General features: G+C 42.3%; 1 protein-coding gene across 3 annotated transcripts in view; it reads right to left on the reverse strand.

Moving 5' to 3' along the window:
* Positions 1-15,295, reverse strand: part of NKAIN3 (sodium/potassium transporting ATPase interacting 3) — a 214,273-nt gene extending 198,978 nt beyond the window's left edge. For all 3 annotated transcript variants that reach the window (XR_014159606.1, XM_081874835.1, XM_081874836.1), the window contains exon 1: positions 15,204-15,295. Coding sequence is in view for 2 of the 3 variants with exons in the window: in XM_081874835.1 (XP_081730961.1) it covers positions 15,204-15,257 (54 nt within the window). In the remaining variant the exon portion in view is untranslated. The remainder of the gene's footprint in view (positions 1-15,203) is intronic.
* Positions 15,296-15,566: the final 271 nt, after the last annotated feature.

A 15,566-nucleotide genomic window follows, 5' to 3' on the forward strand; every position in this document is an offset into this window, starting at 1 on the left:
CAACATAAATAAGAGATGCAGAATCGTATTTGCATTGGAAAGCTGCTTCCTTTTCCTTTCTCAACATTATTGTTTCATTTCTTCTATTGTTTTCTCTTCCCGCCCCCCTTCCACCCACCTCAAATCCTGCCTCTACATTTTCTGTTTCCATTCAAGCATTGATAATTACTTCCCAATGTGCTGTAACAAATGGCAACCATGATCTAGCCATTAAAATCTGTAACTGAAGTATTTCTGAGACATAGCAATTGCATGGTTTGCATTTATTTCCTGCCTGCATTTAATTAGATTGTTATCTGTCAATATGTACTAATAACATATGCCACTTAAGTGGAAAGACACTGACAAGTGTGGAGGGAGTGGGCAGCTGCAAGTAATAAACCTGGGAAAGTAGGGGTTGGAGGGGAGCTCAGATGTTCTAGTGTAAACATGACCTCTCTCTGCCAAGACACATGAAATTTACCTTTATTTTATATGCAAATAAAACATTCTTTTTAATACAATTAGAAACTCATCCATGGTAATTTTGATATAACTCACTTATTTGATGACATAGAAAGTCAACAAAGTTACACAACCCTGCTTCTAATCTCTTTTCTTTCTCCCCCAACCATTTCCTGATCTTATCTATTTGTTTTTTTTTTTCCAGTACAGTGGTACCTTGGGTTACAGACACTTCAGGTTACAGACTCCGCTAACCCAGAAATAGTACCTCGGGTTAAGAACTTTGCTTCAGGATGAGAACAGAAATTGTGCGGCGGCTGCACAGCAGCAGCGGGAGGCCCCATTAGCTAAAGTGGTACCTCAGGTTAAGAACAGTTTCAGGTTAAGAATGGACCTCCAGAAGGAATTAAGTTCTTAACCCGAGGTACCACTGTACTTAAAATATTTAAAAGCTTTCCAAACTTTTCATGTTGGTGACACACTTTTTAAACATGCATCATTTCTCAACACAGTAGTACTTCAGTTCCACATCATTTTGCGACACAGTAATTCAATTTTACTAGCAAAACAGAGGCTAAACTAACCACTTTCCAGCCCTGGAAGGAGTGTGGGGAGCGTTCGCATGGCACATAGTTTGGAAAGCTCTGCTCTCAAAAACCATAGACTGCCAGGCATTTTCAGTCCCCATACTATCCCAGTTTAATACAGGTGAGTGGCAACCCCTGCAAGCTGTGTGCCTATGTGTGATGATATCTCAATTATACTTTGTACAGTGCCATCAATGAAGGAGCAGGGGACGAGAACATTCCCAAGCAAATCTGTCATTAACAGCTAGAAGTGATACCAGTTTTACAGAGCTACAATAAAGCTGTTATAGCTCCTGGCTGTGAAAGGCAGATTTCCTTAGGAATATTCATACTTCCTGCTGAAAAGTTAAGTATGTCACTAATACAGCACCTGGTGCTCTTGCAGGAATCATTAAATAATGATTCTGGACAAATGTAGGTTTTGATTTTCTGAAAAAGAATGTTAACTATAAAGTTATGTCTGAGATTCTGATTGGATCAGAGAACACTAAACTGTGCTTCTCACAGTTTCTATAATGAAGCTCCCTAACAAAACTACAGCATTAGCTACCTACACCTACTTCCAATGTATATCTTTCATCTACTTCAGTACTCTATGAGACAAGACCTAAGGAGAACAGGAAAATCAGCATAATATGAGCAATAGGAAGATCTGGGAGCCTGAAGAGCTCTGTCACAGACATGCCCAGTTTTATTTTTTAATCCAACAGATCTGAAGCTGAGCTGAAACAGCTATTGCCATTTCAGCTCTGTTAATTTTCTGAAAGATGACCAAGCCCTAAAGATTTTTAGATGCCCTACTAAAAGCTTCTAAAATAATTGTAGGCTAGGCTGGATGGCATAGCAACAGCAAGAAGCCAATTCATAAGTCCAGCTCCCTCACCACAAAGTTGTCAGTGGCAGATAACGTTCTAACACTAAAAGACATTTTGGGGGAATGCTGGCCATTTAAAGATGAGAAAGTAAGGAGGACCCTAGTGGGTCAACCCAAAAGGCCCACTTGTATTAGCATTCTGTTCTCACCAAATGCCTATGCAAAGCCCGCAAGCAGAAGATGAGCACAATCACACTCTCCTCAATTGTGATCCTCACCAACTGGTAATCAGGGACACATTGTTTTGGATACTGAACACTAGTAGATTTTTATTGTCTTGTCTTCCATGAATATTCCCTCCTGCCTGATGGCTAAATTTATTTGACTAGACTAATTGATCAAAATGTATTTTGTTGTGACCAATCAACTGGGAATCCTTTTTAATACATGTATTTTTAAAGCTGCAAGTGGAAGGAATCCTCTTAAAATAGCATTTCCCCATTTGTCATGAGCATAAGAGAATGCCTTTTCTTTGACACCTGCTATGACCCAGGTCCATAAATAGGCTGCCCCCACCCAAAAAATTACTGTTGTATTAGAGTTTTAAATAAATTCAATAGAGAATTTATAGAGAGAAATAAATTCAAAAGCGAATAGCAGTAGAATGGGGAATCAAATGCACAGGTATAGCATGGGGAATACCTAGCTTGGCAGAAGTGCATATAAAAAAAGATGTTGGCAAAAAATTGTAGTTGGCACAATCACAACGTGATCAGCAGTTTGCTGTTACTGCAATGAAGCCTACTATGAACATAATAAATGCATTAGTCTTTAAGGTTCCATGAAATTCTTGGGACAGGCAGATGAAAAAGTAAGGCAGAGTGGGTGCTATCTGCACGTTGATGGCATTTCATCCCCAAACCTCGGAATGACTTCTCCTAGCAGGTTCACTGTAGATGTTAAAAAGCATGGGCTTACTACCGATTAATGGTTCTTATTTGCTTGTAGTGATAGCAGGGGAAACCTCACTCAATATTTGTTTTACCATTAGGCGTGCAGAGTGCAACAAATCTGACAGGTGAACACAGAAATTATCTTTTTTTGCAAAGGCAGTTTACAGCAGTTAAGGTAGAAGCCTTTTCTGATTACAAGACCGGATAGGATCAAAATCTGGGACACTTCTAGGAAAATCAATAGTGACCTTGCTTTGTGTACATTCAAGATGATTTTGTATCCCAGGCATAAAAATAAATAGCAGCAGTAGGCAGCAGGAGTCTTCCAACAGCAGAGGGGGTTAAAAGAAGTATGAATAATGAGAACATACTTTTAGCCAGGCAAAATTGCTCGTATGTTAATAATAGATGACCCAAGATACGCAGCATGGTGTCAATATCTGTGAAACATTACAAAGTGAAACCCTCATAGTAGTGAAATGCTAGATAGTAGTGCTGGCAGGCTTGGTATGTTTGAAAGAAATCTTCCCCAGGGGATGATCCCAGTGTGTATGCTCAACCGCAACATTTTTAGATTAGAAAAAAACACAGTTCCTCCCCCACATCCAGCCTCCTGATGGTTCAATGACTTCATCTAATGGTCCTACCTAATAGTGCCTGCACTTACACAACCTATTCAGTGGCATGGTTACAGTAGTTAAGTGCCTTCTGAAAAGTACTAAACATTGCCATTTTCCATTGTTTCAAGTGAAGAGCTGCAAATGGAAGTTCTTTGAAGAATTAGGCTATAAGCCTCTCTGTTCCAGGCTCTTTATATAACTATGGGATATTATTTTGTGGGGCGGGGGAACACCTTAGACACTGGAAATAATGTGTGGCTATTTATGAAAGAAAACAGAATTGCACTTGCAAACAGGCTGCTCCAGGTCTATCTGCATTCCTGGGGTTCAGTTCACTGTTTCAAAAAGCACTACTAGTCCAGCTGACCCACTCAACCTTCAGATTGGGACTTTGTCCAGTAAACCTATAATGTATTTTAATAATAATAATAATAATAATAATAATAATAATAATAATAATAAATTATTTATACCTTGCCCATCTGGCTGAGTTTCCCCAGTCACTCTGGGTGGCTTCCAACAATATATTAAAAATACAATAAAACTTCAGTCATTAAAAACTTCCCTAAACAGGGTTGCCTTCAGATATCTTCTAAACGTCAGATAGTTGCTTATTTCCTTGACATCTGGTGGGAGGGTGTTCCACAAGGCAGGCACCACTACCAAGAAGGCCCTCTGCCTGGTTCCCTGTAAACTGCCCTGCGGTCATCAGATGAAGGGTGGTACAGTGGTACCTCAGGTTACATACGCTTCAGGTTACATACACTTCAGGCTATAGACTCCACTAACCCAGAAATAGTACCTCAGGTTAATAACTTTGCTTCAGGATGAGAACAGAAATCATGCTCCAGCAGCGCGGTGGCAGCAGGAGGCCCCATTAGTGGTGCTTCAGGTTAAGAACAGTTTCAGGTTAAGAATGGACCTCCGGAACGAATTAAGTATGTAACCAGAGGTACCACTGTATATAAATTTAATAAATAAGCGAACAAAAAATGAGTCCTCCTAATACATTCATTTTTTGAAAACTAAAAGCAGGCAAGAAACAACACTGTGGGCGAAAATGCCACAAAAGGCACATGAAGAGATATGGGTCCAAGTCCCACATTGGGTAGCAGATTCCTGCACTTTAGGGGGGTTGGAATAGATGATTCTCGTAGTCTCTTCCAACTCTACAATTCTGCTACAGATAGGTAGCCGTGTTGGTCTGCCATGGTCAAAACAAAATAAAAAAAATTCCTTCCAGTAGCACCTTAAAGACCAACTGAGTTAGTTCTAGGTATGAGCTTTCGTGTGCATGCACACGAAAGCTCATACCTAGAACTAACTCAGTTGGTCTTTAAGGTGCTACTGGAAGGAATTTTTTTTATTTTGTTTCTACAATTCTGCGTTTCTGTGGAAAAATAGTCCTTAAAATCAGCTAGTTGGTGGAAATCACATGTTTGGCACAGTTAAAATAATCCATGCATGTCGTTAACTACTTAATTCCAGGCAAAAAAAATTAAAAAGGAAGCTTTTTCACATTCACTGTATAGTGCATGATGAGGGATCCCTGACCATTAGGTCCAGTCGTGGCTGACTCTGGGGTTGCGGCGCTCATCTCGCTTTACTGGCCAAGGGAGCCGGCGTACAGCTTCCGGGCCGTGTGGCCAGCATGTCTAAGCCGCTTCTGGCGAACCAGAGTAGCGCACGGAAACGCCATTTACCTTCCCGCTGGAGCAGTACCTATTTATCTACTTGCACTGCATGCTTTCGAACTGCTAGGTTGGCAGGAGCTGGGACTGAACAACGGGAGCTCACCCCATCGCGGGGATTCGAACCGCCGACCTTCTGATCAGCAAGTCCTAGGCTCTGTGGTTTAACCCACAGCGCCACCCATGTCCCAATAGTGCATGATGCAGCATGACTTTAGCAATATGAACTAATAGTCGCCTCCTCCATGACTGTTCTGGATATGTTGAATGTTTGGATTGGGCAATGCTGTAAATTTCTCAGATGTTAACTCCAGCATCTAATTTATTATTTGGCTTGTTTTATTATCCCTAACTGGGGTCATTGCATTCAGCAAATGGCTATTTTCTATGCATTCTCTGTTGATAAACAGCAGAACTGAGATACGTGCAATAAATCTTAACTATAGTTCCATATCTGAGAAAATAGTAAGGCATAATATGAGTGACAATGTTAGCAATTCTATCTTTAAAATGAGAATGAGCAACGTAATGGCAGAGGAAGAGATGCACCCAAAGTATATACTCAAGGTGTTGAAGGCCCCTTGTGGGAGTGGGGGCGGGGGGAGAGGGTAGTTTCACAGAAACTGCCATAAGGCACAGATTCCTAGCAAGATCATAAGGATATAACTGAGTGCAAGCAGCCAAGAAAGCAAATAAAAGATCACACTAAAAACTGTGATATTGCCTCTAGCATTGTTCCAGCATAGGGAATTGCAATTCGTGGACAGAGAAACAGAATATAATTCTAAATTCTCTGATACCTCCTTGAGTAAAGAAAGCTTTAAATTAAGGTTACCAGATTTTTTTCAATGAATACAGGGACACTTTTCAACTTCAATTGATTTTGTATGGGGCCTGATTTGTAAATCCGGGGACTGTCCCCGGGAAACAGGGACGTCTGGTAACCTTACTTTAAATTATTTTGATGTAATCAGATTCACAATTTCATCGAAGGGCTTGCTCGCATGCCCATTTAATGGAATAAAGAATAAATATCTCAAGAGTAATCACTTTTCATATTTTGGACAGAAATGCTTTGACTCGTCTTAGGGTAGAATTGCATATTCTAAGAAATATGGAGCTGATGCTGAAAACAGCAGCTCTAAGCTACCCTCTGCCCTTCTGTCATGAACAACAGCTTACCCTGGCAACACTAAGACATGACATTTCACCCCCTTCACAGGAGGGAGGCAGGGAATGAACAATCTACCAACAACTGACCTAGAACTTCCAACATCACTTGTGTCAGCTAATTACCAACGCCATGTACCACAATTGTGTGTGTGTAATATTTTTTAGCCACTTTCTTCAGCTTATAAGCACAGACATTGAAAATAGGTATAACAACAAGAGTGGCCTCAATCTAGTTAAAAATAGTCATGAGATTGAACACAGCAATCCTATATACACTTACCCAGGAATAAGCCCCACTAAAGTCAGCAAGACTTACTGCAGGGTATACATACATAGTTGAAGCTACCTTGTTTCCTCTTGAACTTCATCAAAGTTTAGCAGAATTAGGGCAATGGGGTGGGTTCCCTCTCCCCAAAAAGGAAATGGTTTAGTCAGATGATATTTATTGTTTGCAAATCAGACATTATAATATATACGAATGGAGGCAAAATAAATTTTTTTAAACCCAGATTTTGTTTCTAGGTTCCCAAGACAGTGAAGTCAAACATCTTCAATTAACTCTCCTTACATTTCCTCTAAGCCCTTTGCATTTAAAAAAAATGTAATTATTTAAATTTTTGTTACAGGGGAGCACAGTCATATCTCCTAGATATTCACAGCTGTGTCTGAATTTATGAATATAAATAATACATTTAATGTACACTGTAAAGAAAGATTACCTCAATGGAGTGAATTATTCAGTGGCAAAAATTATTTGAAAAAGAAGCAAAGAGAGGTTACTTTTTGTAAATGCAGCACTACAATATATACACTTTTCTGCAACTCAGATGTAAATTAACAAGAATATGATCTAGTTCTTACATACAACACAAGAGTAATTCCTATTTCTTATCTGAGCTTTTTTAGACTGACAAAGGTGCCAACTTCTGACGCACATTGAGGGGACCCAACCATGCCTGGCTCCAACAATGGGGGAGCCTGCCCCCCTCAAAAAACAACAACACTGAGGGGGTCTACAGCGCCTTCAACCCCCTGGAGCCAGCACCTTTGGTAGGTGGATCTCATGAGTAAAAGCTCCTCCATACAATAAGTCTTAGAATCTAGATGTCAAGAAGAAAGCTCTTCTCCCTGGCATCTTGCTTTCAATGTAGAGGACTCTGTATATCTATTTCTTTAGCGTGGAGAACATTTAAGTCACACAAATTCCCACCTGCAGTCTAAAGCTTCTCAATTGGAATACAGGTTGGCCTCCTTCTTTGCTGGAAGTACAAGCCTGAAATTTGAATCAGTTCTCCAGATAACCTCCACCAGACACCCATTCGCACTTGAAGACACCCTGGTCCAAAGGGATGATTCCAACAGCAATTTGCAACACAGAAAGTTGACTATAGCAATTTACTCTGCACAACACACCAGGAACCATCTCTGGGTATATACAAGCCTGAAATCATGAAGGGAATGTGAAGTCTAAATTAACTCATCCACTGATGCAGCTAGAGTGACAAAGCAGTGATTTCCATCAATTTTAAGCTATTGCAATTGAAGAAATTCCTGTCATATATATGGATGTGTCTGTTCAGAGGTTACATTTGCCACATTCCTGGAACAGTCAGTTTACCTCAAGTGGGCCCAATTTTAACTGAAAGCACAACTATGCATGTCTACTTAGAAGTAGTCTCATTGTGAGCATAGGTCTGCTATGTGTCTAAACCATATGCTGGGGGGGGGGAATGGGACAGATGAGGGGGAATATTAACTCCAGCTTGAAAAGAAAGAGGATGGCTACCAGCTGAATCTTAGCAAAGGTACTCAGGCAGATTTGCTTTTGCTTTTGACCCTACAGAGATAAAGGAGCCTTGGTGTTAAAACATTTATCCAAATAACACTTTGTAATTATGTTAAGAGAAATGTTGCCTTCAAGAGTTATTTGAACTGAGATTTTTTTGACAAGGAAACATGCTTAATTCACAAGTGCCTACTTTTTGTAGGTTGTCATCAACATTTTTCTTTTTCAGTGCATTTTCATGTATTGAACTGGACTTTTCAGATAGAAAAGAGAGGAAGAGCAAAAATATACATCAACCCTGCACTGAGCAAATGCAGGGGAAATCATACCCAGCTGTTGTATGTACCAAATAATTAGCTGAGAGCAAAAGAAGGTGCTAGGTCAGAGACAGACAACCATTCTGGCTCAAGGCCTGTGGTGGGCTCATGTGCTTGCACACAATAGAGGGCAATCCCTTCGCACACACACCCATTCCCAGATGACTGGCACTGACAGTCAAGATCTCCACAGCCCACCAAGCAGCTGCATGGTGGGCTAAAGGGAGCGAAACTGTGATGAGAAGACACAACAGAGAGAGAGAGTGTGTGTCGCTCTTGTGTGCCTCACTTCCCATGGGAGCTGCACTGCCTTCAGCCCAGGAAACAGATGCTTTGGCAGACTGGGGTGGGGAGCAGGTGGCAAGGTGAAATTGGGCAATCTGTGGGTACAGCCTCTGTGGGACACACAAAGCTGACATGTGCTAGGAATTCTAGTATTAACTATACATTATACTATATAGCTTACAAATGGCCCAAGGCAGTAGTACTGTGCTCCTTAGTCACGACTGAGGTTTGCCACTTCACCTCCAATTCTTGATTTCTGATCTGCCCTGTTCCAAATCACACAAATGGATGTTGATATTTGGGTTGATATGAAAACAACTGTTGTGGTTGCTTTTTTACATTCTGTTACCAAACACAAACATCTAGATTAATATTGTCTTTGAAGTAGCAAAGTTTTAAAATTATGCTCTAAAAGACCGTAACAGTTCTCAGTCTCAAAAACCACTACACAGTTGGAGAAATGAAGGTTTAGAGCAGCTGATCTCAATTCCCATCCCTACTTGAAAATTGTTGGGGGTCTTGACAGACCACTTAATAAACTTCTTTTTATTCAGCACTTACATTTAAAAAGTGCAATATTATGAAAACCATCAGTCCTATCCCAGACTACTGAGAAATGCCTCTTCAAATGGTAATTTTTAATGAGGAAAATATTAGACTGCGCCAGGCACAGGCCCTAGTTCAAGTTCTTGTTAGCCTGTTTGATAAATCCAGTCCTGTCAAAAGAGACTTGATCTCCATTGTCACCAAATATTAAAGTAATACAGGGACAAGTACACATATTATTAACAGCTCTGCAACTTTCCTGCAGACCAGTACAGTGGTACCTCGGGTTACATACACTTCGGGTTACATACGCTTCAGGTTACAGACTCCGCTAACCCAGAAATAGTACCTCAGGTTAAGAACTTTGCTTCAGGATGAGAACAGAAATCGTGCTCCAGCGGCATGGCGACAGCAGGAGGCCTCATTAGCTAAAGTGGTGCTTCAGGTTAAGAACAGTTTCATGTTAAGAACAGACCTCCGGAACAAATTAAGTACGTAACCAGGTGTACCACTGTAGTCTCTGTGGACCATAATTTGAGGAGCTCTGGTTTAGAGAATTTATCACTCCATTTGCATTCAATTTCAACAGCTTGGATACACTTTCCACCCACATATGCCTATAATGTGAAGATAATAGATATGAAAGCAGCAAGGAAACAATTTTACTACTACATGTGAATGGAGACATTGTTTTCCCATTCTCAGCATAACTTAAAAGGAAAATTATAGAGTTGGGGCTTGTTAAAATCAGAAGGAGGGAGATGTAAAACTGGAGCAACAGAATCATGCTGAAATAAAGTTGGTTATCACATTAGAAATTATATTCTTCTTGTCCTTACATTGAACACTGAATACTTATCTGTAGCTTAGTATGATGCAGTCTAAGTACAGAGTTCTCAATAGGAGGGCAATTGTAGTACTTAAAACTGGTTTGAAGTGATTTCCATTCCAGACAATAGAAAAATCTATACATGTGTATATCATTTTTGAAATAGACATTACCCATGGAGCTGTGAGTTACACACAGCCATATGGCACACTTGTCCAATACACATTTGGCAATTCCGTGTTTACAAAGAATGGTAAACTGTCTGAATGCTCAGGTGATGCCTACATATTTTTGTTTCTAATAGTCACATAAAACTGTGGACTTTTTATTTTTTATTTTTTTTAAATAATATTTATTACTTTTAAACCTTACAATAAAGAAGAAAAAGAAAGGAAAAAAAGAAGCAAAAGAAAGGGGGGGGGAAATACGATACAATATATAAACAATACACAATGCAACATTAACACATTAGACTAAACAAAACAAAGCAAAAACAATTTAAAAACATACATCATACCATTTCAATGCCTTATCTTTCATTCCCTTGTTTCATCGACCTCCTCTCACCTCCCTTTTTGTATTCCACTTCTATTAATTGTTCCAGCAATTCCTTTCCATCCTTCTATATTTTCTGTCGTATAATTATCTTAACTTATTTTAACCTTATTTTCCATTAATACTATAATACTTATTTATGCTTAACTCCTTATAACATTTCTACTAAAGCCTTATAATTTCATTCCAACATTTTTCTGACACTCATTAATTTTACAGTATTTCTATAAATAAACTTTAAACTTTTCCCAATCTTCTTCCACCGTCTCTTCTCCCTGGTCTCAGATTCTGCCAGTCATTTCCGTCAATTCCATATAGTTCATCAACCTGGTGATCTTCTGTCCGAGGCTCTTAACTCTTTTCCAAGTCCCTTCTGCAGGTCTTCTTCATATTTATACATGCACTTTACTTTGTCTTCTACTGATCTTGTTCTTATTTTCCTTCCTTTGATGCTGAAGAGCAGATCTCGGGGAAGCTCCGACCTAGCAATGTTTTTATTCCTTCTCGACAGGTCAGCCAAATCTCCGTAATTAAAACTAAAATCCAAAAGATATTTCAGGACGTGTTTCAAAATCCCTCCAAATCTGAAAGTCCCCACAACTCCAATCTCCTCCTGACCCAGGTCCAGGTCCCAAAGGTCAGTAAATCCCTGCATGAGGTGATCTATCCAACTTTCCTTCTCCAGTCCAAGCAGGGCTCCAATCCTCAAAATCTGACCTTCTCTGAATTCAATCATAGAAGGCAACAACTTATAGTCATCAAATTGCCTCTGTAAGGCTGGGGCTCTCTCCCTCTCCACCCGTATTACTTTAGGTTCAACAACAACAACTTTCTCCCTCGCCTTCTCCACAGCCTGCCACGCCAAAGTAGATTCCTGCATCGATTCCTGAACGGCTTCTGTATAGATGTTCACTCTTTGTCCCAAATTAGTCACTTTTTGTCCCAAGTTATCAACTTTAATAGTCATCAAATCCATCTTCTTGTGGAGCTGTTCCAATGAATCACTTATCTTACATAATGCAATCACTAAGGCTTCTTCTGTCGACATTCTTAACCTATCCAAGGTCAATCCCTGGTTCTCACGGTTTTTTATCTTGCAGCTGGAGATTCCACCAGCTCAACTCTTGTAAGTTTCAAATGCTCCCTCTAGAAGGAAACAATTTCTATTTGTATCAATCCTTTTAAGCACAGTTCAAGCAATAAAATTAGTTTCAATTTTCAGTTACTTTTACTCCTTTTTAAACGCAGAAGGAGACAATGGAAACAATGTATTTCTCTTATTTAACTAGCTGTCAAGATACGTTTTATTCACAGTCAATGAACTTTCCCAAAACGTCAGTCTTACTAGCAGCCCGTTTCCAGGTTCAGAGCGGTGGTAATTTAACTTTCTTCACTCTCTCCTGCAGGCTTACGTGATCCCAAATTTCCCCCCCTCTTCTCCTGCTTCCAAGGGAGGTTTAATGATTTTAGCCGATGGAAGTTTAATCCTTTACAGAGGACTTTCCAAGACTTTAGCTTGCAAGCTCTTTGCTTCAATCTATTTACAAAGGGGGGAGGCGGACTTCCTGTTTGAAACCTCCCCATTTCGGTGCCAAATTAAGATGTTTAAAAATCCAGTTTTCCGTTCTACTCACGGGTAGTTGTTTAGGATCAAATTGTCCACAGGAAAAAGTCAGCGCTCTCCAGCAACAGCAGTACGGCTTCACTCCGTGAAAGAAGCAGTCAATTCGAAGCACCGCGCCATTCACCGCACGTCGCTCCGGATCCCCGGAACTGGGTCTCCCCGTGAGTAGGGGAGGCGCAAAAGGTGCCAGCCGAATCCCACGTTCACAGGCTTCTCCCGCCTGTGATTTTTAGTGGGTCTCCACCTCCGCCGTGGCGGCCAGACCCTGATTTCCACGGAGCAAATTCCTCCCGATCAGAGGAATTCTGCCATTGTTGGAGGCGCCAACCCAGAAGTCCCCAAACTGTGGACTTTTTAATATAGAATCTTCTTCACCTACATTGTCGATGATTTTGTTGCATTGGAAGGGATTCCAAGGGTCATCTAGTCCAACCCCTGGCAAACAGGCATTCTGTTGTAGCAACTGTAACCAAGGCTTAAGGTGCCATTTGTCCCCTAGCTTGTGCGTCTGGGTTTCTAACACTGCTGTATAATTCATTCCATTTTATGACAACATCCAGGGCACCTCAGATGTCAGCTACAGTTATGCCATACTCTCCTACTGCCTCTCTTGAAACAGCTCCAGCCACCACTGAAAAATTAATACTAATCAGATATAAACACACCACCTAGTACAAGTACAACCAACAGGAGCCATTTAGGGAAAGCACAGTTATCACCAATCAATTTCTGTAATTTATCTGTATATTTTTGTACTGTTTAATATGATTATACACACACACACACACACACAAACAATTAAACAGAATCAATACAAAACAATATTCAATAGAGCGTCTTAAAAATTAGATCAAAACATACCATGTGATTCCACAAGGACATTATGCTGTGCCACAACAAAAACTCATGAAATACTCTTTCCTTAACCCTGCCTATTTATTCCAGAGCAAGCATTTGAACCTTGTTAGCCCCTGCCTATTATTAAGAGGAAAACCATACTATGTGCACAAGCTATCAAGTTAATAGAACTGAAACAATGTTCTACAACAGGGATGGGGAACCTGTAGCCCTCCAGATGTTGAGGGACTCCAACCCCCATCCAGCCCAGCCAGTCATAGGTTGAACCACAAGATATCCACAATTGGTCCACAACGACTAAAGACCAATAAACTGTGGAAGGAGCCATGCTCTTTTAGGCGGCAATTTTATCAACTGACATGGGAGTAAGCCACATTAGGGACATAGGAAGCTGCCTTACATGGAGCCAGAGCATTGGGTCCATTGAGCTTTGCACTGTTTGCATTGACACTGTCTTCAGGGTTTTAAGCAAGGTTATCTCCCACCTCTATCTGCTGGAGGGATGGAGCTTGGAACCTCCTGCACACAGAGCAGATGCTCTACCAATGAGCTGTAGTCCCTTTCCATCTCAATGGGTCTGAGTTCAGAGTCAAATCTTTCAACAGCTATTTGCACTGGAATAGTTATATCAGCTTCAACAAGGAACGGAAACCCAACAAGTAGAAATGAAGTTATATGGCACAGAGGCATGCACACATACAGTCAGGGCAAACCAAAGGGTGAGACTGGATGCACCATACAGCATAAACCAGGCCCTTTGCCATGCAGCCACCGTGGAGCTAGAGCAAAATATTCATCTCAGTGGTGCTATCAACCGAATACACAGAAAGCTCTCTTCATTTTATCTCCTTTGAAAGAAACAAAGCAGTGACTCTTGATAACATGAAAACCAAGTGTCAAACCCAAACAAAAGCAGCCTTTAAATGATGTTACAAATTGCAACTTCTGTAGGGGGAGGAACATGTCTCAGCTGTGAGCAGAGGTAAGATTTCATCTTTGAGCCGCAAAGCCATCAAAAGGCATGCAGTACCCCCATCAGGTGCTTCCGGAACACCTTGACCTCACATTGATCATGAAGTGGTTTTAATACCCAGTTGTCAAGTTGATACAATGGGAACAAACAAGGTTTTCATACAACTGTGCAACATTTAAATATCTGATTTAAGCACTCTGCAGGGGAGAGAGGAAATCTCTTCCTCACAACAGACAGACATTTCAAACTGCCTTGAAGTGAAGCCAGAATGAGAATCCACCTTCAAAGTGCAGGATGTGCAGGAATAAAAAACGGTACACAAGAGACCAAAAATAAGGAATGGGTGGGGAATTAGACAGCATTACCTGGAATCCTCCTTTACAATGGGAAAGCACCATCATCCAACGAACATAAAAAGGGGGAGGGGGGAACCTAGCATACTTCGTAGCGAACACAATTGACTACTTGCAAATATATACACACTGTCTAACTCTAAGCGCAATGAGCACCAGAACTGGCCTTGCTTTTGATCTTATGGGCAACACGCAGTGGCTTTTCTAGAAATCGTTATTCCCTAGGCGAAGGAAAAGCTTTACGATCCACGCGGCATGAAAAGGCCCTCGGTCCTCACATCTCTCGCCGAGGGCGGAGGGAGGCCGTGGCAGCTGCTAAAGAGCCGTGTGGCTCCAGGGAGCGATCCTGCGAGCCAACTCCGACATGCCCGGGAGAATCAAGCGAGTCCGCCAAGCGCTGTAATTGACCTTCTGGGAAAGGGCTCGCGCTGCCGGACGGACGGACTTCCCAGCTCCCCGGCCCAAGCGAGGCCAGCAGGAGGAGGGGCTGGGAAGGGAGCTGCCCCCCCCCCCCACACACACACCTGGGACAGCGGCTGCGAGGCTGGGCTCGCCAGCCTCCCGGGGTCAGTTGCAGGAGAGTTGAGGCTGCTGGCGGAGCGCGAGGCGGAGCAGCTCTCCAGCTGCAGCTTGCGGGGGGGATCCGTCTCATCTGGGCTGCAGGGCGGGATTCAAGGGGGAAATCAATACCAGACCTGGGGGGGTGGGAAGGGAGAAGAGGGAGGCGAGACGCCGAGAGCGAGAGGGTCCCGCTCGCCCCCGCGATCCTTCGCCAAAGGGCAGCTAGCTACTCACCAGCTGCAGCGTGCAGAGGAAGATCAGCGTGCAGCGCCCCGAGCAGCAGCCCATGGTGGAAGGCGAGGGGGCGAGACGCCGGCCGGCCGGCCTCGCTCACCGCATCCGGACGGAGCCCCTCGCCGCCCTCGCCTCGTGCGCCGGCCAAATCCCTTTGTTCGCGCCTGAGGAGGAGGAGGAACGCGAGGAAGAGGCGGCGGTCGTCCCCTCAGCCCCGGCGAAGGCGTTCAAGAGCGCAGCCTGGCCGCCGAGCGAAGCATCCGGCGCTGGCGAAGGCTGCGGGGAGGTGGGCGTGGGGCTGCTGCCGGGGCCGGCGACGCGCGCGCGCCTCTGGAAAGCCAGCCTATGAATGGGACTTCGGAA

Source organism: Podarcis erhardii (assembly GCF_964252035.2).
Source record: "Podarcis erhardii genome assembly, chromosome: 8".
Classification (NCBI taxonomy): domain Eukaryota; kingdom Metazoa; phylum Chordata; class Lepidosauria; order Squamata; family Lacertidae; genus Podarcis; species Podarcis erhardii.